The sequence below is a fragment of the Typopeltis vanoorti genome, chromosome 18, assembly GCF_054136105.1.
Source record: "Typopeltis vanoorti isolate ZY-2024b chromosome 18, IOZ_Tvanoo_1.0, whole genome shotgun sequence".
NCBI classification, from domain to species: Eukaryota; Metazoa; Arthropoda; class Arachnida; order Uropygi; family Thelyphonidae; genus Typopeltis; species Typopeltis vanoorti.
The window spans coordinates 40,422,236-40,448,601 of NC_143566.1; the positions used below are offsets into that span (position 1 = coordinate 40,422,236).

Here is a 26,366-nt window from a genome sequence, read left to right on the forward strand (position 1 = left end):
CTGTACTTCCTTCAATTCTAACTGCGGACTTACAACTCAAATAAAGACTAAGTATTGCTTGATATAATGTCCCATTGACACCATATAACTGCAGTGTATTGAATCGCTTCTCTCTTGGCACCTTATCATATGCCTTTTCCAAATCGACAAAACTTAAATACAGATCTTTGTTATATTCCCATGCTTTCTCGACTATTTGTCGTAAAGTGAAGAACTGATCCTGACAGCCTCTATTTGGTCTGAATCCAGCTTGTTCTTCACCAAGCTTTTCTTCCACAATTCTTCTCAACCGTTTCTCAAGTATACTTGCATAGATCTTGCCAGGAACACTCAGTAGGGAAATACCTCTGTAATTCTCACATTCAGTTTTATATCCCTTTTTATATATGGGTACTATGAGAGCTCTACTCCAATCATCGGGAATTCGTCCCTCTGTCCAGGCTTTCTGAACTATGCAGTGCAGCCACTGTAAGACTCTTATTCCACCATACGTCAGCATTTTTGGTCGAATATCGTCTACTCCTGTTGCCTTTCCACATTTCAAGCCTTTGATGGCTTTTTCTACTTCAAGTATGGATATGTATTCCTGACTGAATGACTGGTCAGTGTTTTTTACCACTGTGCTGTCATCACTACTTGTTTCATTGAGCAGTTTTTCAAAGTAATTACTCCATACTTCAAGGATATCTTTTTCTCCAGTTTTCATGTCACCTTTATCATCTCTAACTCCTTTTACAGCACTCTTTCCTCCATTCCTAAGCTTCTTCAAGAACCTCCAGAATATTTTGCCACCTTCTTGATATTTATTTTCTATATTCTTGCCAAAGTCTTCCCATGACTTTTGTTTAGCTAGTTTTACACAGTGTTTAGCATTCTTGCATTTGCCTCTATATTCTCTAAGAGCACAAGCTGACTTATTTGCCAGGAACTTTTGATATTTCTTCTTCTTTTCTTTCACTGCCTCTTTAACTTCCTGTGTCAACCAGGGAGTTCTGATTTTTTTATCCTTGCAGACAACCTCACCACATGCCTCTCTGGCAGAATCAATCAATGTTTTCTTTAGAGTTTGCCACTGAATCTCCAAGGTTTGATTCCTGTTCTCGAACTCTTTCATTTTTCTTCAATAATCTTTGTGTATTTTAGTCTACAGTTCACATCTGAGAGCTGCTCAACTTTTATTCGCTTTAAAACTTTCTTGCATGTTATTCTTTTCAATATGAAATTCAATTTTATCCTGCTCAAGACTAAATAGTGATCACTTCCAATTTCAAATCCTCTGTACTATCATTTTTTATTTTGGTTTAACCAATAAGAATACAATTTGGTCGGCTAAATCCCATATTGCCAGCCAATCCTTGTTTGTTCAGTATCCAAGTAGATACCCAACAGGGTGCACCACGAGAATGTGAGGATTGGACATTAGGTCAGAAGTCCTGGTCGGTTCTCCGCATTCCTTTAAAGGCTATGTGGAGGTCTCCTCTCAGTTATACAGCTTTGACCCTTAAGCACCCCTTGATACAATAACAAAAAATAAAATTCATAGTCATTCTAACGAGCATTATCTTCCTCAGTGGGGAGGGGGGTAAAGAAAATCATCAAATCGCTTAAGATTTGGGTGATAGAGCAATGCTTCACAGTTTCTTTCATATAATCTTTCCATGAAGAATCTGTTCTTCTGCAGGTGATATCTAATTCCATTATAAAGAGTTGCTTAAGGATCAAAACTAAATGACTGTGAGAAAAACTTCACATGGAATTTTAATAGATGCAGAAAACCAACTGATTTCTCGGGTAATGTCCAGTCCTCACCTTTTAGTATGGGCTGGAAATTTAGCTGACTAAATTGTACTCTGCATTGGCTTAAATCAAAAGACAGTGATGGCAATACATGATAAAATGTCATGCTGGCTGGACCCATTGCCAAGTTAAAACAGATCCTGTTGTTTTCATTGTGGAATGAGTGAAAACAGCTAACAGTGAAAAAGCATATACTGAAACCCAAAATCAACAGAATAAAAGATAAGCTACAATCCGCATAAGAAGTATAAATAGAAAACAAGGGAACTAGCAGAATTAAAGAATAACTACAAAATGTTATATTTAGGCAATGATCAGGAAAAGGGAGGAGTAGCTATAGTATTTGACACTAAACATGAAGATAATCTTTTTGACTGATGTAGGCAAACATGAAAATGACAAATTCGTCGAGACTTCATAAGAAAGATTCCGGTAATTGGACCACATGTTTATTACAATAAATAACAATAAAAAACAACCCGACAAGTTTCTTAAGTCGTATGACTTGCATCTTCAGGGATCAAAGGTAACTAAAAGATAAAACACACGAAATGAGAAATTACTCAAAATAGTTCATGCTTTGCAGTTGTCTAACCGTTCATTAAATTGAATATCCGAATGTAGATTCAGAGCAATGCTAAGTTTGAACAATGCCGGATGCTGTCACGTTGTGTGGTTCACGTTCACATTGTCCGAGGTCTGACTTGGGTATATTTTTTTATCAATGCTGACCAAACTTGGTGTAGAATTAGGCCCTGGATTTTGTTGCATTGCGTTGGAATTCTAAGCATGTTTGCAGAATTTACTTTATAAATTTCCTTATGAAACAATTTTTTTCAATATAAGACGTTTGTTTTTTGCCAGAATACATTATGGGCGGTGGAAGTTGTATGGTATGGTCAGCCTGATTTGTTTTCTCTTCTTTTTTGCACGTCTTTTTGGCGTTTGTTCATGCGAATTTCCCCTGATCTTCCCGTCTGGCCTACATAGCAGATGCCACAAGAACAATGAATATTATATACACCTGGTTTTTTTAAAGCATGATGTGGAGGTTTTGGGGGATGTAGAGATCTTGAAATTTTTTCAACGGTAGAAAAGCCACTTTGATGTTATGCTTGTTTAGTGATTTGGCCATTTTGTCTGTAACATTCTTGATGTATGGAAGCCTGATTGTGTTCTTGAAATCTTGCTTTTGTGAGATGATTGTGGGAGGTGTGTTCAGGATTTTTTGATAGTGTTTGGTTCATAACCATTTTTTTTTTTTTTTTTTAGGATCTGTGTTAAATGTTGAAGTTCTTCATTTCTTTCTTTTTCTGTGCTTCAAATATTATATGCTCTGTTCTGCAAGGTTTTAATTAAACCTATCTTTTGCGAGGGGTGGTGGTGTGAGGCTGCATTAAGAAATCTTCCTGTGTTGGTGGGTTTTCTATAGATGGAGAAGGATAATTTATCTTTTTCATTGATTTGTATTAAGATATGAAGAAAGGGAAGTTTTATATTCTCTTCTTGTTCCAAAGTAAATTTTATGTTATTGTGTATATTATTCAGGTAATCTTTGAAAGCAGTTAGTTCCTCTGTTGTTCCTGGTCATATGATGAAAATATAGTCTACATATCATAGCCAGATTTTCTTTTTTTTATGATAATTGTTTAAAGCATTATTTACAAACGTTCCATATATAGGTTAGCTAAAGCAAGGAGGGGAAGCCCATAGCCAGTCCTTTTTGTTCCCAAAATTTATTTCAATACATGAAAAAAAGTATTTTTTATGCAATGTTTATAAAGTTCAACGATGTCTGGAGGAAAAAGGTCTTCAAGGAGATTCAGTTTCATTTCTGGGAACATTTGTAAACAGGTTGATTACATCCAAACTTGCTAAAATGTCTGAAGTTTCTATGCATATATCCTTTACCTTCTCAATAAAATGTGTAGTGTTCTTAATGAAAGATTTTGTTTTTCCTATGTGTGGTAAGATCATGCTGGTGAGGTGTTTTGCCAGATTGGAGGTAGGAGAGTCTCTTCCATCCACTATCGGTCTTAAAGGAATACCTATCTTGTGTATTTTTGGAACACCATATATTCTTGGAACTAATGGGTGTTTTGATTGTAGAGTTCTTTTTAGTTCTTCAGTCCAATTGGTATCTTTTTAATTAGATCATTGGTTTTATTGTGAGCTCGCCAGCTGTGATCTCTGTCTAAAGGTGTATAGGTATTAGTATCTTCAAGAAGAGTTTTCATTTTTTGTTATAATCCTGAGTTCAAAATTACCATTGCATTCCCTTTATCCGCCTTATTTATAACGATATTTTTGTCTGATTTTAGTTCTTTGAGGGCTGTGTATTCCATGTAAGATAGGTTCCTGGGTGGTAATTTGCTTTGTGATAGTAATGCTGTGCTCTGTATATGGATGGAATCTGATGTATTTGCCTGATGCATCACCAGGCAAATTCCATATTATCAGATCTCATCCAGGACCTTCAGACATCTTAGCAATTTTGGATGTAATCAACCTGTTTACAAATGTTCTTAGAAATGAAACAGTGAATCTCCTTGAAGACCTTTTTCCTCCAGACATCGTAGAACTTTATAAACATTGCGTAAAAAATACTTTTTTTCATGTATCGAAACAAATTTTGGGAACAAAAAGGATTGGCTATGGACTCTCCCTGGCTTTAGCTAACCTATATATGGAACATTTTGAAAATAATGCTTTAAACAATTATCATAAAAAACCGAAAATCTGGCTACGCTATGTAGACGATATTTTAATCATATGGCCAGGAACAACAGAGTAACTAACTGCTTTCAAAGATTACCTGAATAATATACACAATAACATAAAATTTACTTTGGAACAAGAAGAGCATAAAAAACTTCCCTTTCTTTATATCCTAATACAAATCAATGAAAAAGATAATAAATTATCCTTCTCCATCTATAGAAAACCCACCAACACAGCAAGATTTCTTAATGCAGCCTCACACCACCACCCCTCGCAAAAGATAAGTTTAATTAAAACCTTGAGGCACAGAGCATATAATATTTCAAGCAAAGAAATGAAGAACTTCAACATTTAACACAGATCCTAAAAAAAAAAAATGGTTATGAACCGAAGACTATCAAAAAAATCCAGAACCTACAATCATCTCACAAAAGCAAGATTTCAAGAATGTTACAGACAAAATGGCCAAATTACTAAACAAACATAACATCAAAGTGGCTTTTCTACCGTTGAAAAAATTTCAAGATCTCTACATCCCCCAAAACCCCCACATCATCCTTAAAAAAAAAAAACAGGTGTATATAATATTCATTCTTCCTGTGGCATCTGCTATGTAGGCCAGACGGGAAGATCAGGGGAAATTCGCATGAACGAACACCAAAAAGACGTGCAAAAAAAAAGAGAAAACAAATCAGGCTGAGCATACCATACAACTTACTAAATTACTAAACAAACATAACATCAAAGTGGCTTTTCTACCGTTGAAAAAATTTCAAGATCTCTACATCCCCCAAAACCCCCACATCATCCTTAAAAAAAAAAACAGGTGTATATAATATTCATTCTTCCTGTGGCATCTGCTATGTAGGCCAGACGGGAAGATCAGGGGAAATTCGCATGAACGAACACCAAAAAGACGTGCAAAAAAAAAAGAGAAAACAAATCAGCCTGAGCATACCATACAACTTCCACCGGCCATAATGTATAGTGGCAAAAAACAAACATGTCTTGTATTGAAAAAATTTGTTACATAAGGAAATTTAAAGAAGCTGCAAACATGCTTAGAATTCCAACGCAATTCAACACCAAGTTTGGTCAGCATTGATAAAAAAATATACCCAAGTCACACCTCGGACAACATGAACAACACAACATGACAGCATCCAGCATTGTTCAAACTTAGCATTGCCCTGAATCTACATTCGGATATTCAATTTAATTAATAGTTAGACAACTACATAGAATGAACTATTTTGAGTAATTTCTCATTTCGTGTGTTTTAACTTTTAGTTACCTTTGACCCCTGAAGATGTAAGTCATACGACTTAAGAAACTTGTCGGGTTGTTTTTTATTGTTATTTATCGTAATAAACATGTGGTCCAATTACTGGAATCTTTCTTATGAACTGATAATCCACAGAAAGGGGTGCTTAAGGGTCAAAGCTGTATAACTGAGAGGAGACCTCCACATAGCATTTAAAGGAATGCGGAGAACCGACCAGGGCTTCTGACCTAATGTCCAATCCTCACCTTCTTGTGGTGCACCCTGTTGGGTATCTACTTGGATACAGAACGAACAAGGATGGGCTGGCAATTTGGGATTTAGCCGACCAAATTGTATTCTTATTGGTTAAACCAAAAAAAAAAAATGATGATACGACACGACATGACAGAATTTCATGCTGGCTGGGGCATCACCCGGTTAAACAAGGCGCCCCCACCCCCGTTGTTTTCGCCAGGGAACCAGGGCGAACAGCAAAAAGTCAGCTACTAGAACAAATCTGAAAATAAACCCCAACTCAACATCACCAGAGCTAAAGATCGGTACTATCAACATAAGAAGCCTGAATGCCAAAGAAAGAAATGGAGCTAGCTGAGGAATTAGATAAGTACCAGATCGACATAATAGGGGTGACTGAAACAAAAAAGTCAAAAACTGGTGACATCTTTCTCAGCAATAAATACAAAATGTTATATACAGGCAATGACAATCAAGGAAAAGAAGGAGTAGCCATAGTATTCAACACAAAATACGAGGCTAATCTTCTTGAATGGCAGGCAGTCTCAAGTAGAGTAATGTGGGCAAATATGAGAATGGGGAACTGGACAATGACACTTATTTGTGCCTATGGTCCAACAGAAGGTTCTACTAAGGTAGAAGTGGAGGAATTTTTTGAGGCTTTAGAAAAAGCAACTAACACAATGAAAAAGGAAAAGTTGGTCCTTGTTGGGGATCTAAATAGGAGAGTAGGAAATTATTGCAAGACATACAAAAATATTTTTGGAAAATTTGGAGAAAAAAGCAAAGCTAATAATAATGGCAAATATCTGTTGAATTTCTGCTCAGGACATGGACTGGTTATTACTAACACCATGTTCCAACATAAAAATGTGCACAAATTCACATGGAGAGAAGAGGCAAGGAATAAGAAAAGTCTCATTCACTATGTTATTGTTGAGAGTGATGTTTTCTCCCTGGTGCAGGACACCAGAGTGTACAGAGGATTTGAAATTGGAACTGATCACTATTTAGTCTTGAGCAAGATAAAATTGAATTTCATATTGAAAAGAATAACATGTAAGAAAGTTTTAAAGCGAATAAAAGTTGAGCAGCTCTCAGATGTGAACTGCAGACTAAAATACACAAAGATTATTGAAGAAAAATTGAAAGAGTTTGAGAACAGAAATCTAACCTTGGAGATTCAGTGGCAAACTCTGAAGAAAACATCGATTGATTCTGCCAGAGATACATGTGGTGAGGTTGTCTGTAAGGATAAAAAAATCAGAACTCCATGGTGGACACAGGAAGTTAAAGAGGCAGTGAAGGAAAGGAAGAAAGCATATCAAAAGTTCTTGTCAAATAAGTCAGCTTGTGCGCTTATAGAATACAGAGACAAATGTAAGAAAGCTAAAGAGTGTGTAAAACTAGCTGAAAAAAAGTCATGGGAGGACTTTGGCAAGAATATAGAAAATAAATATCAAGTAGGTGGCAAAATATTCTGAAGGTTGTTGAAGAAGCTTAGGAATGGAGGAAAGAGTTCTGTAAAAGGAGTTAGAGATAATAAAGGTGACATGAAAATGGGAGAAAAAGATATCCTTGAAGTATGGAGTAATTACTTTGAAAAACTGGTAAATGAAACAATCAGTGATGACAGCACAGTGGTCAAAAACACTGACCAGGCATGCAGTCAGGAATACATATCCATACTTGAAGTAAAAAAAGCCATCAAAGGCTTCAAATGTGGCAAGGCCATAGGGGTAGATGATATTCGACCAAAAATGCTGACGTATGGTGGTATAAGAGTCTTACAGTGGCTGCACTGCATAGTTCAGAAAGCCTGGACATAGGGACGAATTCTCGATGATTGGAGTAGAGCTCTCATAGTACCCATATATAAAAAGGGAAATAAAACTGAATGTGAGAATTACAGAGGTATTTCCCTACTGAGTGTTCATGGCAAGATCTATGCAAGTATACTTGAGAAACGGTTGAGAAGAATTGGTGAAGAACAAGCTGGATTCAGGCCAAATAGAGGCTGTCAGGATCAGATCTTCACTTTACCACAAATAGTTGAGAAAGCATGGGAATATAACAAAGATCTGTATTTGAGTTTTGTCGATTTGGAAAAGGCATATGACAAGGTGTCAAGAGAGAAGCTATTTGATACGCTGCAGTTATATGGTGTCAATGGGACATTATATCAAGCAATACTTAGTCTTTATTTGAGTTGTAATTCCGCAGTTAGAATTGAAGGAAGTACAGGAAGATGATTTAATGTTAAATCTGGTGTGAGACAAGGATGTACGTTATCCCCTCTGTTATTCATTATCTATATGGATCACATTATGAATTAAAGTGGTATTAAACATGATATCAAAATTGGAGATGTTAATGTCAGCTCTTTGCTTTATGCGGATGATGTTATACTTCTAAATAAATCCACTACATGTCTGCAAGGTTCTCTGACTAAATTGAATAGCTGTTCTAATAGATATGGTATGAAGGTCAGCAATAAAAAGACAATGAAAATAGGCAAAATCATTGAAAATGTCAACTGTGTTGTGAATGGAGAACCTGTGGAACAAGTGAAACATTTCAGCTACTTAGGCACGATTTTTACTGAAGATGGTAAATTAAATATAGAAATAGACAACAGAATCAGCAAAGCTGGTATGGTATGAAGTCAATTGAATAAATTCATATGGAATAAGAGAGAAATTAGTCGGAACACTAAATTAGCTGTATACAAGGCAGTGTTCAAACCAGTTTTAACTTATGGATCTGAGAGCTGGGTCAGTAGTAAAACACTTGACCAAAGACTAGAGACCGCAGATATGATAGTCCTGAGAAAGATTAGAGGTGTGAACAGATGGCATCAACGGCAATATCATATTAAAAACGAGTATATTAGGAAAGAACTTGACAACATCCAATAATGCATTAGCAGAGCTGATCTCAGGTGGTATGGTCACTTAAACGGAATGGGCGAAGAAAGATTAGCTAAACAAGTGTTCTCTGCCAGGTTGGCAGCAAAACGACCCAGAGGAAAACCGAGATATAGGTGGATTGATACGGTACAAAGTACCCTAGACGATAGAAATATAAGATCTGATAATGTTGGAGTCTTGACAACTAACAGACTGATTTGGAGGAAAATTGTAGATAGGAAGATAGTAATGATGTAATTTTTTCATGTAGTACTATCATATCCTGTACATACCTTGAGGGTACATGGCAGGAATTTGATGATGATGATGAACCAGAAACCTTTGCATTCAATCATTGAGACTTGTTTGTGGTTATAATCCACAGAAGGTTCTGTGGAAGAAGTGGAGGAATTTTTCTAGTCATTAGAGAGAGCAGGAAGTGCATTAACATAAAATTATTGCTTTTAGGAGTGCTGAACAACAGCATATCATCACCCTCCCCCCCAGCACAGACATTTTAAAAAAGAATCAGTCAAACAAAGAGTTTTCAGATGTGAACTTATAGAGTCAAATATACAGATATTTTTTTAAAAAAAGAGATTTGAAAATGCTGATTCAGCCAAATGGGCATCTGGTGAAATTGTCTGCAAGGTAGAAAAATTAAAGCTACTATTATCACGAAGTTAGAGGCAGTCCTGAAAAATATGAAAGTATATTGAAGGTTTCTAGGAAGTAAATCAGCATGTCCTCTTTGGAAATGCAAAAAAAAAATTCAAAACAGCATATAAGATGAAGCAGTGTCTAAAAGTAGCTAAACAAGTGTAATGGGAAGAATTGTAAGAATACTGACTATATTGTTCTGCAGATGAGAAATGAATATAGAAGGAAAAAACAGATGGTGAAGGTGGCATAAAAATGTTAGAATGAAGTACGCTGGATGGTGGTTTTATGTAAAATAAGGCATAATTCAAGGGTGTAGGCCAGTGATCTTCAACGCATGGCCCACCGGCCATTTTGAAAAAAATAACTACTTAACATTAAAACGCGATTAAATAAAAAAATAATTTCAATGAAGTCCACTGGCCACTAAGCTATACTGCAGTATTTGGAATTGTAAGATGCTTTCCAGATTCACATGGAACGCTATGCATTTGATACTTTACATAAAATCCTATAAAAATTAAATATTAAATAGACATGCTTCTTCAGCCATCTGCGAGCGCCAAGCAGTACTTAAGTACTAGTACTAACATTGCAGGTGGATGACTGAAGCAGTAGTTCGTTTGAGTGCTCTGTCTAGTGCCTTCCAGATACATCTCGATACTTCATTATTTTCATATAAATGCAAGAGGATCTCATCCACAGTCAGTCGTGAACAGTGTGATATTCATGTATAAGCACACGTAGGTTTGTCATGTCAGCCATAGCTTATTGTGGTTTTATATTGCCAGACATTTTTCATTAGTGTGAGACATATTCAGTGGATAATAACTGTTACACCATTTTGGATCATTTTTGGGTTCACCTTCCTTCACTATGGCGTCTACGAGTAAAAAAGTATAAATCAAGTGATTCTTGTCGGGTTTTTAATGAAAAGTGGACCAATTTGTACTTTTTTGTGCCGAATGATGATAAGCCAGTGTGTTTAATTTGTCGTGAGTCAGTGTCAAAAGAATATAATATAAAATGACACTATGAGACAAAGCATGCATCCAATTTCGATCACCTTCAAGGGTGATTGAAAGCATATAACACATAATTTATTTCAGTAATTATTTAGGTGCAGTTTTTAGTGAAGATGGCAAATTAAATATGGAAATAGAGAACAGAATAAACTAAGCTGGCATGGTAGAGAGTCAACTAAAGAAATTTGTATGGAATAAAAGAGAAATTGACCAGAACACTGGCAATATAAATAACAAGACAGTATTCAAACCAGTTTTAACTTATTGATATCTGAAAGTTGGATTAAAAATAAAAAGTTGTAGACTAACACAGGTATGAAAATTCTTAGAAAAATGCGGGTAAATGAGCACATGGCATTATTAAGATTGAAATGATGATTTTCCTTTGTGTGTGTTGTATTCATCTGTTTTTTTATTGCTGAAATATTAATGAACTTCCTCCTCAGAAAATTGTATTACTGATCTCAGATTCAAGTGTTCATTTCATTACATAGAAACTTTATTTTATCGTGGTCATCTCTTAAGTATATCAAAGTAAATAATTTAATCATTAAAATGTTTACAATAATAATCATATACAACTCATTTAGTAAACATATACACAAGTTATTATACTGTAAACTATAAATTATTAATTTAATGACTTCTCTATATATGTTTCAATAATTTCAGTGCAATAAATCTGTACATGAGCTCAACTGAATTAAATACAATTCATAATTAGAATCATATAAGCCAAGAAATAACATTACAGTAATTCATCAGACTGCACTCCAAGCACCTTAAGTGGATTAAGCAGAGCAGCTAAATTATATCACTCTTTATATGGAAATATCAGTTTTGCTCTGTTGTCCTTTTCTTTTTCTAATGAGAGAGAATATTCATCAAACACTACTCCCATGCAATATTGTGATATTAAGAAATGACATTTTTACATATAGTGTAATGGAAGCATGCATTAAAATAAATTCTTTTCTTCTAATGACTAAATTATTAATTTGGATTAATTATCAAGAATTGCTTTGTTTCTTCGGTTAAAGAAATTCCTGTAAGAGGTGCTTTAAAAATGGCAGTACATTTGCCATTAAACAGCTGTATGGCTGTGTACTTTTTAATAAACCTTACATTTCGTTACAGATTTCCACTCTCTCTCTTTCTCATCTCAGCTGTTATTTTCTAGCATTTGATCATTGATAATCATACACTGCATGATGTCATGTGGGTTGCACTGCCACATATTGGGTTTTTCACATCTATACTTACCATTATCAGTGTCAACATGTGCCTTTGACAAGAAATAAATAACTTCAATAAAATGTATTATTCACATTTTTGGCATGTGGGTTGCACTACCACATATTGGGTTTTTCACATCTATACTTACCATTATCACTGTCAGTATTTTCTTGCACCATGCATTTGAAATCCTCCACCACACACTAAAAAAATTAGTTTCAGTTTTGGAATCAATCGCATACACTCTAAATGGCATCAGTTCATTACCCACTTTCATATTATCAGTATTTCACACATTACAAAAAATGTGTTATAAATAATTAATTAATCAAAGCATTGTGAATAAATGTTCAAGAAATGCATAGCATCAATTGCAAATCTTATTAGAAATTATATTAGGAAGTTGACTTTGTTATTATTCACAAAAATCTGAACTGAGCTGATCTCAGTCTTTGGAAACTTGTGTGAACTCCCCTTGTAGGTTTCTAAACCAGAAATATTTCAAGATGTATATTAAACTAGTAGCATCTGAGAAATAAGTGATTTCTGAAATGTTGTAGTTCTAATTATATTAAAGTAATATCTTTACAACCTCAAATACTTTACTTTGGCTGCCTTAAAAGATATCGTATCTGATAGGCCATCATGAGGAATAAAATCATTATCAAATGATCTACATTAACACCCCTTGCTAAACTGAACTGCCAAACGGAAGCTTTTAATGATATAATACAAAACTTCTGCTTAAGGATCTGTGATTCATCTATAATTTACTAGTAATGAAATCTCCATCCATTTCATTTTATAATTTAACTAATATTAATAATTGACATTTTTCAGTTTATCTCTAACTTAACACTGCTATGAAGATCAAAGATGCTTTTTTTGATTTTATAATAATACATCAAAATTCTTCCTTCCACTCATTTTTGCTTTCAGTTAAAGCAATTTCAATTAAAGCATTAAATGGAGAAAAGATTTAAGTAATGCACTTGGATTACTTAAATAAATCTCTTGCATTCATTTCAGTATTAAGATATGAATCACAGTTGTGGCAAAAAGTATAGCTAGAATAAGTAAATGGAATAAAAGGATTAAAAACTGAAATCATGTTTCTTATAATTGTAAATATTACTTGAATTGATAACAGCATGAATTTTATTAGAACAGATGGCTTAATATTTCTCTATAAATGGTATTCCATGTATTATAAAGTTGAATCTGGTCACCACTAATAGAATCTTTTAATGTAATATAAGGTGATATGCTTCATGTGATGAAGCTGTACAGTGTGTAAATGAATATTATGTACTCAAAAGGTTATTCATCAAGGAATTAAATGACTAATTGCAAGAATGTCATTCTTCATACAGTCAGTTCTCACTATAACAAAATTGTCACATTGAGTGAATTCACAACAGTAAAGTTCTGGCTAAATACCATGACACCAGTACTAAATTCATTACAACGAACTATTCTTTGTCTCCATACAAGTTCACTATAGTAGAAATTGACTTGATTTGTACCTTTCCATCTCTGAATTTCAAACTTATGGATATGCTTGAACATTAATTCTGGAAAAGTGTCGACTTTTAATTGATTTTTCCAGAAACCATAACATCAAACATGATTTCATTTCGGCTGCTTTGATGATGCTGAACTTAGGTCATTCTTTATTCATTATCATTGTTTATTAACTTCCAAGCTATTATTTCTTAAGACTTGAAAGCAGTAAAAATACTTGGTTACTAAACTGGACATAAGGTGTTCAGTATTCAGGCTGTTAGTCCATCCTTTCTGGATACACCCTAGCTAGATAAACCAAAAAGTCAGCGTGGTTAGCCAAGTGGTTACGTACTCTGCAACCATATGCCTGGGGAAGAAGTGTCCTGCGTTCGATTCTCGTCACTGACATGAGGAGCTTAAGGATCTTTCTCAGACATTGCCAAGTTAGCCGGTCTTGGGTGTGGATAGCAGGGTTTTTCTCCCCAGTTTATCTGGGGTTTTTCCTCCCACAAAGCAGGCAAACTGGTCTTAAGAACACAATGCTTCACAGACAATTAAACATGGTTGAGCATGGGGGTGACGATCCCACCTCGTAGTGAGTTATGAAACCCCAAAAAAATGGGAGGCCAAGGCCCTACATGGAGCTGTAGTGCCGAAGAAGAAGATAAACCAAATGAAATGTCTAAAGCTTGCATTCTGGAAAAGTGTCGACTTTTAATTGATTTTTCCAAAAACCATAACATCAAACATGATTTTGTTTGATGTTATGGTTTGCAAGTACTGTGAAAGCTTCCCAATGAGGCAGTCCTAAGACCCTTGGTGGGTCTTTATGGTTTCCATTACAACTCTGGATCCATAGTGTCTACTCTACTTCATTTAGACTTTGATTGACATTGAGATTGGATATTTCTATACTTTGAAAATTAAGAGAAACAGAATAAGACATAACATCACCCACAAAGGTAGGAACAATATGAACAAACATTCAAGCTTCATCACTTATGTCATAGTGTTTTATGTTGTTCTCTTGTTTTTAAAATCAGCATTTCATCTTTTGCATAATTGATATTAATCCTAATCAGTGGCATTAGCTAGAGCTTTTTCTGCCCCTTTCAATAACACCAAAAATATTAGAAAAAGTCAAAATGACGTATAGGGAAATAAATTAAAACACTTTGTTTATATTTTGAAGTAAAACTTTAATTTCAACATTCTAAAATGTTATTTTTCTTGCTTTTCTGTTAGAAAAATAGTCAATGACATTGGCAAAGTCTATTTCATAGTAATGTAGGTAATTCTTAATCAATTTTATTTAGAAACTCTCCTCTCACAACTAGCAACACTTACAGCAATTGTGAAGAAAATTCGCAGTAGTATTACAATATTTGGAACTGAGTTCTCGAGACTGTATTGAGAATTAACTGCAAAAGGTTCAAAGTGCCGCCCTTGGACCCCCCCCCCCCCCCACAGCTATGCCACTGATCTTAATTCGTTTATGTGTATATTCATTCTGAACACATGATTGGCTTTCACTGAATTTCACTTTAGTCATGATGTCCACCATGCCCAGTCACTTTTGAAATGTGGACTATGCAGTTATGTGATGTGTATGAATGACTACACCACACCAGGCATGGAAAGAATTTTGAATTATGCTATGAACTGCATACAATCATGTTATAGATTAATATATCGATTTATGAAGCACATAAAGTCAAAATGACTATGTGCTTTATGTGCAGCTCTCATTAAAACTTAAAAAGTACCCTTGGCAATTAGTGCTAACTCAATGAAAGCGACGACAGTAAAACTTTCAGTATAATAAAAAAAACTTTCATTGTTCACTCTAAATTCACTCTAGTAAGAATTTGACTGTACATAAGAATGTATGAATAAAATTAAATGGTAGGTTTGTTGCTTGTCTATCGATATAAGAGTGTCCATTTTATCATCCATTTATTATTATTATCTGATACCTCAAATTGTTTACTGCACATAATTATTATTATTATTATGATTCGTGACACCTCCAATGAGTCCGAAGACTCATCGCAGGAAAAGTCCATATAAAGATTTCTCCCATCATGATGAGAATTGAACTTAGGCCTTTTCTAATCGAAGGGTGCAACGTACCGTCGTTCTTCCACTTGAGCTGCGGAGGCGCTAATATTTGTACTAATATAAGTTTCTTTCAGGTAACCATTTTTTCCAGATCACTTATACTGTGTGGGATATAAAAGTTTGGCTTGTTTTGGCTGATGTAGTTCTTGTTAAAACCAGCAAAAGCCATATTTGTATTATTATCTGAGACCTCCAGGGAGTCAAGGACTCATTGAAAGAGTCTATAAATCACCAAAACCAGCTGTCATATCTTCCCTTATTTCATTCACACGAGGTGCACTCATTGCTCTGTGAGAGAAAACCTAGCCCTTTACCCCTTTCTTGACTGCAAACAAATTTAATTTCTATAGATGACTCCATGTTCTCTCCCCACCTTCCATATAGCAAAAAATTTCATCAGATGATATCCTATAACATCTATTCAAAAGTATATAGATCTCTATCGTTTCTCCCTTCTTTCTCCTATTAACCAGAATCTGAAATCCACATGCTTGCAATCTGTACTCATAATCTAAATCCCATAATCCAGATATAGTCTTTGTACCCCAAGAGACCAAATCTGTGCACAGTAATCCAGGTGTGATCTTATCAAAGCCTTATAATGATGCAAAATGACTTCCTTATCTCTATGTATCAAGGTTCATTTCAACATCACAATTTATCCTCTTAGTTGTGTTTGCAACTTTTGCTATGTGACGTTTGAATTTCAAGTTCCTATCCACCATTACACTAAGATCTCTATCCTGATCAGTTTCTTGTAGCATAACCCCATTAATATAATGTGCTGCTGGAAATCTCATCATGCCAAAGTACATAACTTTATACTTACTAACTTTTAACCGACGGCCATTTTTGTTTGCCCAAATTTCCAACCTATTCAAATCATTTTGTAAGTACTGGATATCAGTAGCATCCCTGATTGCCCTACTTATCTTCACATCATCGTCAAACAATTGCACATCTCCTGTTAGATCCTTCCTAATGTCATTAACTTATAGGTTGAACAACAATGGCCCAAGGACTAAATCTTAGATATACCACTAGTCACCTTAAGTCTTGTAGATTCACACCCAGCAATACCACTTTTGATTGTCTGTCAACCATCCACTTATCCAAGTCAAGAGTTTATATTCCAATCCCATATTCTCCAATTTATTTAACAGCCTTTCATGTGGTATCCTATCAAATGCCTTAGGAAAATCTAACATTATCAGAGTGTGTCGATTACCTTTATTCAACTCAGCCATAACATTATTATAAAATATGAGCAAATTGCTAAAACATTACCTTCCTTTGGTAAACCCATGCTATTCTTTTCAGAGTATAGCTTGTTTATCTTCCCATTTCTTTATGCAAATTCTTACCAACTTCAAAAAGTCTAGCCAATTCGGTTGAACATTCCTTTAGCAAACGTGCTGATGATATTCCTACTGTCCCTATTGACTAATTCTTATCCAGGTTATGCAACAGCTCATCTACCTCATTTTCATACACCTCTAACTCTTCATCCAATGTAGCAGTAGCACTATGTGCCATGTTATATGCACCTGGTTGATATCTTAGCAGAGTGAGCACTTATTAATTGAACAATCTCATTAGCTTCTGACATTAGAGTACAATCTGCATTCAGTAAAGTTTTTCTCCCACATTCATTCTTTCTTTTGCTTGCAGCATAATGATAAAATTCTTTTGGATTGCCTTTAGCTTTCTGCACGATACTTGTTACTTTCCTGGCCTGTGCTTTATATATTTCATAACTTATCTCACTCTTATTCTCACGATATTCTTTCCATACCTTGCGGATCTCTTGCTTAATAAGGTTGTACATCAATTTCACTCCCAACCTGTTTATTCTTTGAACACTATGGATGCATTCAAATACTACCTCACTTAAGCACTTTTTCAAAGATTTCCATGTATTGCTGACATTTTTCTCATTCAGTAACTAATACCATGGGACCAAAGCTATAGTATTCTCCTAGGTTGATTATAATTTCCAGCTTTGTTGTTCAGCATGTAACCTGTTCTGATGGTAACATCAGTGTAATTAGTTACTTCCCAAGAAAGCACAGCATGATCACTGTTCACCAACTGGTGGTAAAATAATCATATTCTTAACAGAGATCACTCCCCCCCCCCTTCTGGTGCTGTGAACAAATCTAACACTCTTTGATCTCAGGTTCCTCCTTTCACATTCTGCTTGAGAAAGCTGTCCCACAACAATTCAGTAAATTCCTATTCATTCTTATCATGAGATTTCTCTTCTACCCAGTCAATTTTGGATAATTAATCACCCATAATGATCACTTGTTTAGTACACATAAGGCTAAATTGGCAATGCATTTCTTCGTCCCCTGCTGAGCCACCAGGTCTGTAGTTACACCCTACCTTATATTTCATTCTGTTAGCCTTAAACTCACCACTACATGGGTCATTGTTACCATCATTGTTTTCTTGCATTTCTACTCTAACTGGACTTAAGTTGTCTGATATCATTAGTAGTAGTACTCCTCTCCTATCTTTTCTGTCATTTATAAAATTAGTATACCCATTACACCCGTTCCCAGTTACCATATCTGATTCTGATAGCCAGGTTTCACTAATACCAACAATCTTAGGCCACATCATATTCAATAAACTTTTGTTTCCAATGCTCCTTGCATTTGTCTATAGACATAACAAATTACCACCTAGCCTGTTCTTATAATTAGATGTGCAATCTATTTAGCCTTGCTATAGAACTTGCTCTTTTCTCTCCCAAGACATACTCAAAAGTTCTAATCCAAAGCATATATTTCCACCCCTTCACCAGATGCATAAGGATGTTCAAAGCCATTCATATCTTTATCATGTTTGCACACCATAGCTGAACTTTCACATATATTTTCCCATTCCTCCCTTGATCTACTTTCCCTGACTCTTTGCATTAGGTCTCATCCCAATAAGTAATTATTCCAGGCTCCTGATGCTCTGCCAGCTAACATACCCCATACATGTTGGAAGTTTTTTCCACTTGGTTAGACTATAAATTATATATTTAGTTTAATCCTTTATCCAAGTGTAAGCAAACAAAAGTTTGCTCCTAAAGTATCTTCAGGACTGGGGCAACTCGTGGCAAAGGTGGACTAAGTTCTCATCACTTTCCTTAGTATCCCATAATGCAAAGCACATCTCCTTGCAGATAAGGTGTGACACCTTTTGGCAACTGGCATATGGAAATATGAGTTCTGCATTGCTTCAACCTTGGTATCACCTCTGGGTCTGGCTCCCACTGAAGAGACCTCAATAAAGGTTGAAACTGGTCTGGGTAGTTACCCTTCCCATAATGCATAGCATTATACATCTCCACAAGGAGATATGCTTTGCATTATGGGATACTAAGGAAAGTAATGAGAACTTAGTCCACCTTTGCCACGAGTTGCCCCAGTCCTGAAGATACTTCAGGCACCAACTTTGGTTGCTTACACTTGGATAAAGGATTAAACTAAGTATATAATTTATACCCCATACATCTAAAAACTTGGATCCAGTTCTTCTACACAGCCTGTGTATGGAATCATTTGCTATCATTGCCCTCCTTAACTTGGTACTGTCATATCTTGGTAGCAAACCTACAATTTTTACTCTCTCACATTTCTTTCTTGCTTCTTCTAACAGATCTTTCATATCTTCTCTTATACTATATTTGTCGCTACTTAAATTATTAGTTCCTACAAGAATTGCCATCTCTTTTCTGTTTTTCGATTATGTTTGTCATATCTTTAATTTTATTCCCAAGGAAACTAGAAGTAGTGATTTCCTTGGCAAGTGAAAATTTTATGATTGAATCATCATACCATATTACCTCTTTTGTTTGTTTCTTAGATTTTAATTGACTTACCTTGTTGTTATTATGATTACTAAGTTCATTGCTTTCCTGCCTCTTCTTGTTCTGATCCTTTTTCTTATCCTGTCTGGTCAATTTTCTAATATTTTTTTATAATCAGATATCTTCAATGTCAGATTATCCTCAGATATATTATCATCATCATTGCAGAAATGCTTCTGCACAAGTTTAACTTGTGCTCCCTGTTGTGACTAGTAGTTTTTGGTGCTTTTCTTAAGAATAGTAAAAACTAAAATTATTTCTGCAATTATGTTATTAAATGCTGTAATACAATAAATACACTAAAAATACACCAATAAATCTAAGAAAACACTCAGTAAATCAAAAATCACTTCTTCTTTTTTTTTTTTAATGCTTGCACATAGTTCTGCAGGCTTTTAAAACTGAATAGAATCTAGCAGAATAGAATGCTTGCTGCACATTCCTCTGTGTACTGTGCCTATCAAGTGTGTGTATATTTTCTGGCTAGGTGAAATGAAAAACTCAATTTCCAGGAAGTAAAACCCTGCTACCAGTGTATGAAACCAGTTAACTCACCTGCAGTTAAAATGCCTTAGAATTTCATTTGAATCCGGGCATTTTCACTACCAACTGAGCTATAAAGGCTAAATATCTGTTATCCATTGAAAAATCTACTGCTAATTACTCTTAGATCAGAACCACTTTAGCAGATGTTTAGCCTTATTTTGCAATTCATTCTGTGAAGTAGCTTTAACTTGTTAGATATACAAAATTGATCATTCATATTGCATAGCAATTTGAAATAAGTTAATTTCTTACTTTTCAAGTAATCATGTATGTCTGTAATATATATAATTACTGTTTGTAAGTATATTCTGATTGTTTTCAAATTGTTAGGTTTATCACCTTGCTGGAGTTAGAATGATAGATCTCTGCGATAGATTAAACATCATGGATGATGATTTAAGGCGGAAAATATGGACGTGTTTTGAATATTCTTTGATGCAGTACATTGAATTAATGTGCGATCGTCACCTTGACCAGTTAATAATGTCTGCTATTTATGTAATATGTAAGGTATGAATACAATTTTTTTTTTCAATTAAATATTCCATCTTTAAATTTAGAAGCAGCTGTTTCTGTATTTATTGTTAATATTATCTTAAAATGGTAAGATATTACTTTGTGTAAGTTATATTTTTATATTTCCATCAGAAGCATTAAATGACTCATTGTCGTTTAATTGTCATTAAATGATTATTGCAGGCTTGAACTAGTTTCAAAAAGCACCATGTGTAGTTTCTAGAGCAGGTTTCCCAAAAAGTGTTCTGCGGGAAATGAATAAGTGTTCTGTGAAAAATTATCAAAATTAATATGAGCCTGGAATGGTTTTAAATGCTGCGATAAGTTCAAACATGTTTGAAAATCAGGTGCTCCTCATTTTGCATGTGGATTGTGCTGTTAAGGCCAGAATGTGCTGGCCTTGACTCAGCCGTCTGCAGTTGTCGACACCTCTAAGCGCGAGTGAAGTACGGAGGTATCTAGTATTCCAGGAAACGTGTGGTCACAAGCATGGTCAATGCGATACGCTGCAGCCTGGCACATCTGTAGTGTGTGCTGTCGCATTTTTGTAATACAGCCTGTTTCGGCGATAGTGTACGCTTAGCTTTACATTGAATACCAGACTGATGATACTGGACTCTAACCAAGGTGGTCCATCATAGGAAAAATTTGGGAAACTTTGCTCTTGAGCAGCGATTTTCAACCGGTGTGCTGTGAGATTTATGAAAACAAATTAATTGAAAGAAATAATGTCATAATTTGCACATTTATTTATTAGTGTCTGGTCTTCCATCTTCTTTTGTGTGTAATCAATCAATCAATCAAAATTATGCCTATTTTTTTGCCAGATCATCAAAAAAATTAAAAGAATATATTTTTAGTGTGCCCCAGAATTTTAATAATTAGTCTAGGTGTGCCGTGTTATGTAAAAGGTTGAAAATCACCACTCTAGAGTATAGTTATTGGATTATCAAATGCTCAACACGTCTGCAGTTCATAAGCAAGTGCTGCAGGTTTGACTTTTCTCTTGTGAATGGAATTTGTCATAAAAATTTTAAATTTGTTCATGTTTATTTGAGATTTCGCATTTAAAATTCAGTACTTTGCTTGTCTACTGGTTTATGAAGTAACAAATGAATGAATGTTATTTTCCATTATTTTGAATGAAATAACATTGGAACTTCCAGTTCTTCATTTAAAAAAAAAAAAAAATACACACACACACACACAGTCATCCCTCGACTTGTATCGGGGATCCATTCCATCTGGCAGGATGTAAGTCAATACATTAAATCAACAGAGTTATAAGGGTTAGTGACTTAACTGTAATAACTGTCATTACATTAAAATACTGTCATTTTAATTTTTAAACCTTATAAAACTCTACTGTGCATTACTGCCACTATAAAACAGGAGAATAATCACCCAAATCTTCCTCCAAAATCACATCTTCATTACCTTACCTATGTAGATGATCAGGCTGCAACTCTTCTAATGTAACATTTTTTTTTTTTATGAAAATGCCCAATGTACTTTGCTTCTTTTCTTGTCTCATCATAAATTTATTTATAGCAAGCAAATGAATCATGTACTCTCCTTTCTACTAGTAAGTAGCATTCAACATTGGGGTTCATGTCCCTTCACTGTGAATTGTTTAACTACCACCTCTTGTTTCTCTTTTTGCCCTTCCTTTTCTCATTTTTCCACTTCTGCAACATGTTGTTCTCCCAGTTTGACGAATTCTTCGTTGGTCAACTCTTCAGGAGCACTTTCTGTGAGTTGGACTATGTTGTCGTCATTCACTTTGAGATTCAGATTTTTTTCTAGGCCCACTATTTCTTCACTCAATTTACAAAGGTCTTCATTTTTTTTCAAAACTTCCAAAATCATGCACAAACCTATTTAATGTCTTTTTCCATATGCCACCCATACATTGAGAGGTCACTTTGTCCCAAGCCACAGCAATATTTTTAATAGCATGATAAATATTGAATGCTTTCCAGAATTGCATGAGAGTCTGATCATTTCCTTCAGTGGCAGAAATGGCTTGTGAAAAAGTTCTCCATAGATAATAAGCCTTAAATAACGAAAGAGCTCCCTGATCCATCAGTTGGATCAATGAAGTAGTATTTGGAGGGAGAAACATGACCTTGATCTTCGGGTGAAGATCACCAATGTAAGGTGGATGACCTGGAACATTATCTAGAATTAATAAAATTTTAAATTCTAAATTTTCTTTCACACAATAGCTTTCTGTTTCACTCGCATAACAGTTGATTAAGGCATCCTCAAGCAAATTTTGAGCCATCCATGCCTTCTTATTGCTTCAATAATAAACTGGAAGAGTATGCTTCCTGATGTTTTTGAAGGCCCATGGATTCTCACTGTGCCATATCACAAATGGTTTCAGTTTATATCCAGCCACATTACACCCTAACAGAATTGTAATATGGTCTTTAAGAGCTTTGAAACCAGGCATAGATTTTTCAGCTTTTTTTGGGGAGGGGGAATGAATATCTGCTCAGGGATTTTTTTTTTTTTTACAAAACAAAGAGGTTTCATCCATATGAAATATTTGCTATGGCAAATCATTTTCCTCCATAATAATTTTATCCAATTTCTCCATAAACTCCTTGGCAGCCTTCTCGTTGGCACTTGCAGATTCACCATACATTTTCATATTATGCAGAGCAAAACGCTACTTGAATCTCATGAACAAACCGGAAGAAGCGGTGAATTCCAAGTCATAATCACACCTTGCTTTCTCCTTCAACATGTTGAAAAGACTTGGTGCCTTAGCAGTTATGGTCCTAGTGCTAAGGAGTATGTGCTTTTGGTTCAGGTCCTCTATCCATGATGCAAGTATCTTTTCCATATCACTGATAGGACCTTTTCATTGCTTTGTCACTATCGTCGATTTAATGGAAGCAAATCCTTTCACAGTCTCTACGATTTTATCCCTATTTTTCAAAATGGTCATCACTGCAGAATGAGACCATCGTAAATCATGTTGCAATCACATTGAAGGGCAGCTTCATGCCGCTTTATAACTGGCAACTTCGTTTCAAGATCAATTGCTCATCTCTTTTTCTGTGATTCTTCACTAGGTTTTTTTTTATTAGGCATGTAGGGGCTGTGTTGCACAAAACATTGTGAAATATTTAACAATAAATACACAAATAACCTATTTCTCAAACACAATCAACAGAGGAACTGTTAAAGAGATGTTCCAATTGCTGACTTCCGAGGGAGGTTGGCACTGTTGCCACTGCATGTGATGCATTGTTGCTAAATAGAAACCTTTTTTACTTTACGCTCACTTGCATCTTTGGTCGAAAATATTATTTATTCCCTTATGGGATCACGGGCATAACTTGAGCAGACCTAAGTCAAGGGGTGACTGTGTGTGTGTGTATATATATATATCAGGGGTGAATATTCAGGGTATGCATTGCTCATCCACTGAATAGCGATATCACCGATATTATATTTTTTCATTTATTCCCATTAAAGACTCCCCTAATTGTTTCTTCGCTTCGTGTGATTCCTAAAATTAAAGATAATATACTAATGCTTCATGAAGAGGACACTTTTCGATGCATAAACATTGCATTATATTCGTGTTAATACTCTGGGTGTCTGTTCAAAATACATACACCTTTGAAAAGATGTACAGATGGCACAGCAGGTGAGATTCTTAGCATTCTAGTAGTTTTAAACTGCTCAAAAGGCAAGGCAGGGGTGATTTCTGAGACGATAGCACCTAGAGTCTGTGATTGGTTATTGTGTCAACTAATCCAATTGAACATTGTCATGAGTTGCTGTTTTTGTTTTCTGAGTTTCATCTATTTTGCATGCGTAAAGTGTGAACTGACGTGGTAGACAGGTTTTTATATATAATATGGACAAATTTTTAGTATACAATTTTTGATAAATTTATAACTTCTTTGTTCAAATTTACAATGGGAAGCAATATTGTAGTCAAAGGAGGTAAGCCTCATCCTCCTCTTCCAAATTTTACACCTTTGAGTAATTCAAATATGCCAACCAAATCCAGCATTCTCCTTCATTATTGTTTTCTAATATATCTTTACATCAAACACATTGTCCCCCACTCTGCGCAGATTTGGTTAAAATCAATTGCATTGGACCAAATAAGATGAACTCTGATGTGCTATGCACTTTTAAAACTATCATACATCGATAAAAGTACAATCGTATGCTCAAACTGACGTGAATTTTGTAGCGTGGGTTGCATAAGCCACAACACCACACCCAACTGAAATGACAATGCAATCCCACTGATGTGTGTGTATCAGGTGGGTATTACCATAACTAAGAGAATATACGAGTGGTATTGCACTCTCATATGGGACAGTAGGGTTTTTCATCCCAAAAATGAACTGGCCAGAGAGCACATGCAATTAATAGATATAAGAGACCACGAGATGGCGGCACTAGCTTGCCGCCTTCTTCACTGCGTACCAATGAATCAGTGATAGCCCTGGGCCAGCTATCTCTCTGATTGGCTACCAGTGGAGATTGAACTGCCCACTCAGTCTCCAAAAGTTAGACAGGGTAAACGGCCCCGCCTACTCCCTATACGGGAACAACATAGGCGTCAGCTGATTTTTTTTTTTTTTTTAGCTGAATATATTGCCCTCATAGCTTTAGTTGTTTCAGATGGCAATTCACGCTTGACGGAATTCCAAGTAGTATAAAAACATTTATTATAGTGGATTTATTCAATTAAGAGTTTATCATTGAAATTTTAAAGGGTTTTTTTTATCTGATCCACACACGAAGACCTATAATACACTAGTGGTGTTGGGGGAGGGAGTGTAAGGGGAATAGAAGAAAGGAGGAGACTGTTCCAAAGTACAGAAGTAGATGGAATAAAAGATGAGACAGCGAAGTTGGTTTGGTGAGTTTCAAGATGAACTATAAAAGGGTGTTCGGCAGTTCTGGACAGAATTGAGCAATCCCAGAGAGGATTTTGGTGCACCGCTCCAAGCAATATTCCATGGCTGGGAAGATTTGGGCTTTGTATAAGGTTAGCAGCTGTGAAGGTGTGTAGTGTCTTGTGTGAAAAAGTACAAGATTTTTGGCAGCTGCAGGAACTATAATTGAAATGTGGTTGTCAGGAAAGATCGGAGTTGCGAGTTAGTCCAAGAAGATAAATTTGATAACTTTTGGATATCTCAATATTACTGAAGGTAATGGGGAGGGATGCAAGCTCTTTCTTGTGACAGATCAGACCGAACTGAGTTTTGGTGGCATTAAAGTTGTATAGCTAGGAGATCTGGGTTCAGGTCCCTGATCAATGTAGATCTTGAGGATTCTAATACTTGAGCATTAACAGGTTTGTTGAATGAAATGGGGGAACAGAGTGGACTGTTGTCAGCAATGCTATGGTTAGGATTGGAAGTCTGTTAAAGCAGATCATTTATATACAAGAGGAAGAGAGTGGGTGAAAGAACAGAACCCTGGGGTACTCCCACATTGGTTGGAATACCTGAGGAGAGTAAGCCATCAACATGTAGTGAGTGACCAGTGAGAAAGTTGGCCATCCAGTTGCAGAGTGAGGAGGGCAGATCATAGGATGGCAGTTTGATGAGTAGGTCCCTGTGCCAAACCTGATTAAATGTCTTTGAAATGTCAAGGGCAATGGAGATATTCTCTAAATATCTCCATGGCCCGAGTTCAGAGGTAGGTGGTGAAAGCAAGATCAGCTATAGATTGCAGGTGGCAGAATTCATACTGCTGGTCACTGATTAGTTGGTATGTCTGTTGGTGGTTGTTGATGACCGTCTCCATAATTTTAGAGAGAAGAGAAGTGAGAGCAATTGGACGGTAGTTCATTGGTTGACTTTTATCACCTTTCTTTCAAATGGGCTGGATATGGACCTGTTTCCATGTTGTGGGGTAGATGCCAGTTGAATAGGATAGATCAGTGTTTCTCA

General features: G+C 35.5%; 1 protein-coding gene across 3 annotated transcripts in view; it reads left to right on the top strand.

The window, feature by feature from the left end:
- LOC150096609 (retinoblastoma-like protein 1) overlaps positions 1 to 26,366 on the top strand; it is a 488,590-nt gene that overhangs the window by 324,986 nt on the left and 137,238 nt on the right. For all 3 annotated transcript variants that reach the window (XM_090408756.1, XM_090408757.1, XM_090408758.1), the window contains one exon: positions 20,239 to 20,418. In XM_090408756.1, the coding sequence (XP_090264882.1) occupies positions 20,239 to 20,418 (180 nt within the window). The remainder of the gene's footprint in view (positions 1 to 20,238; positions 20,419 to 26,366) is intronic.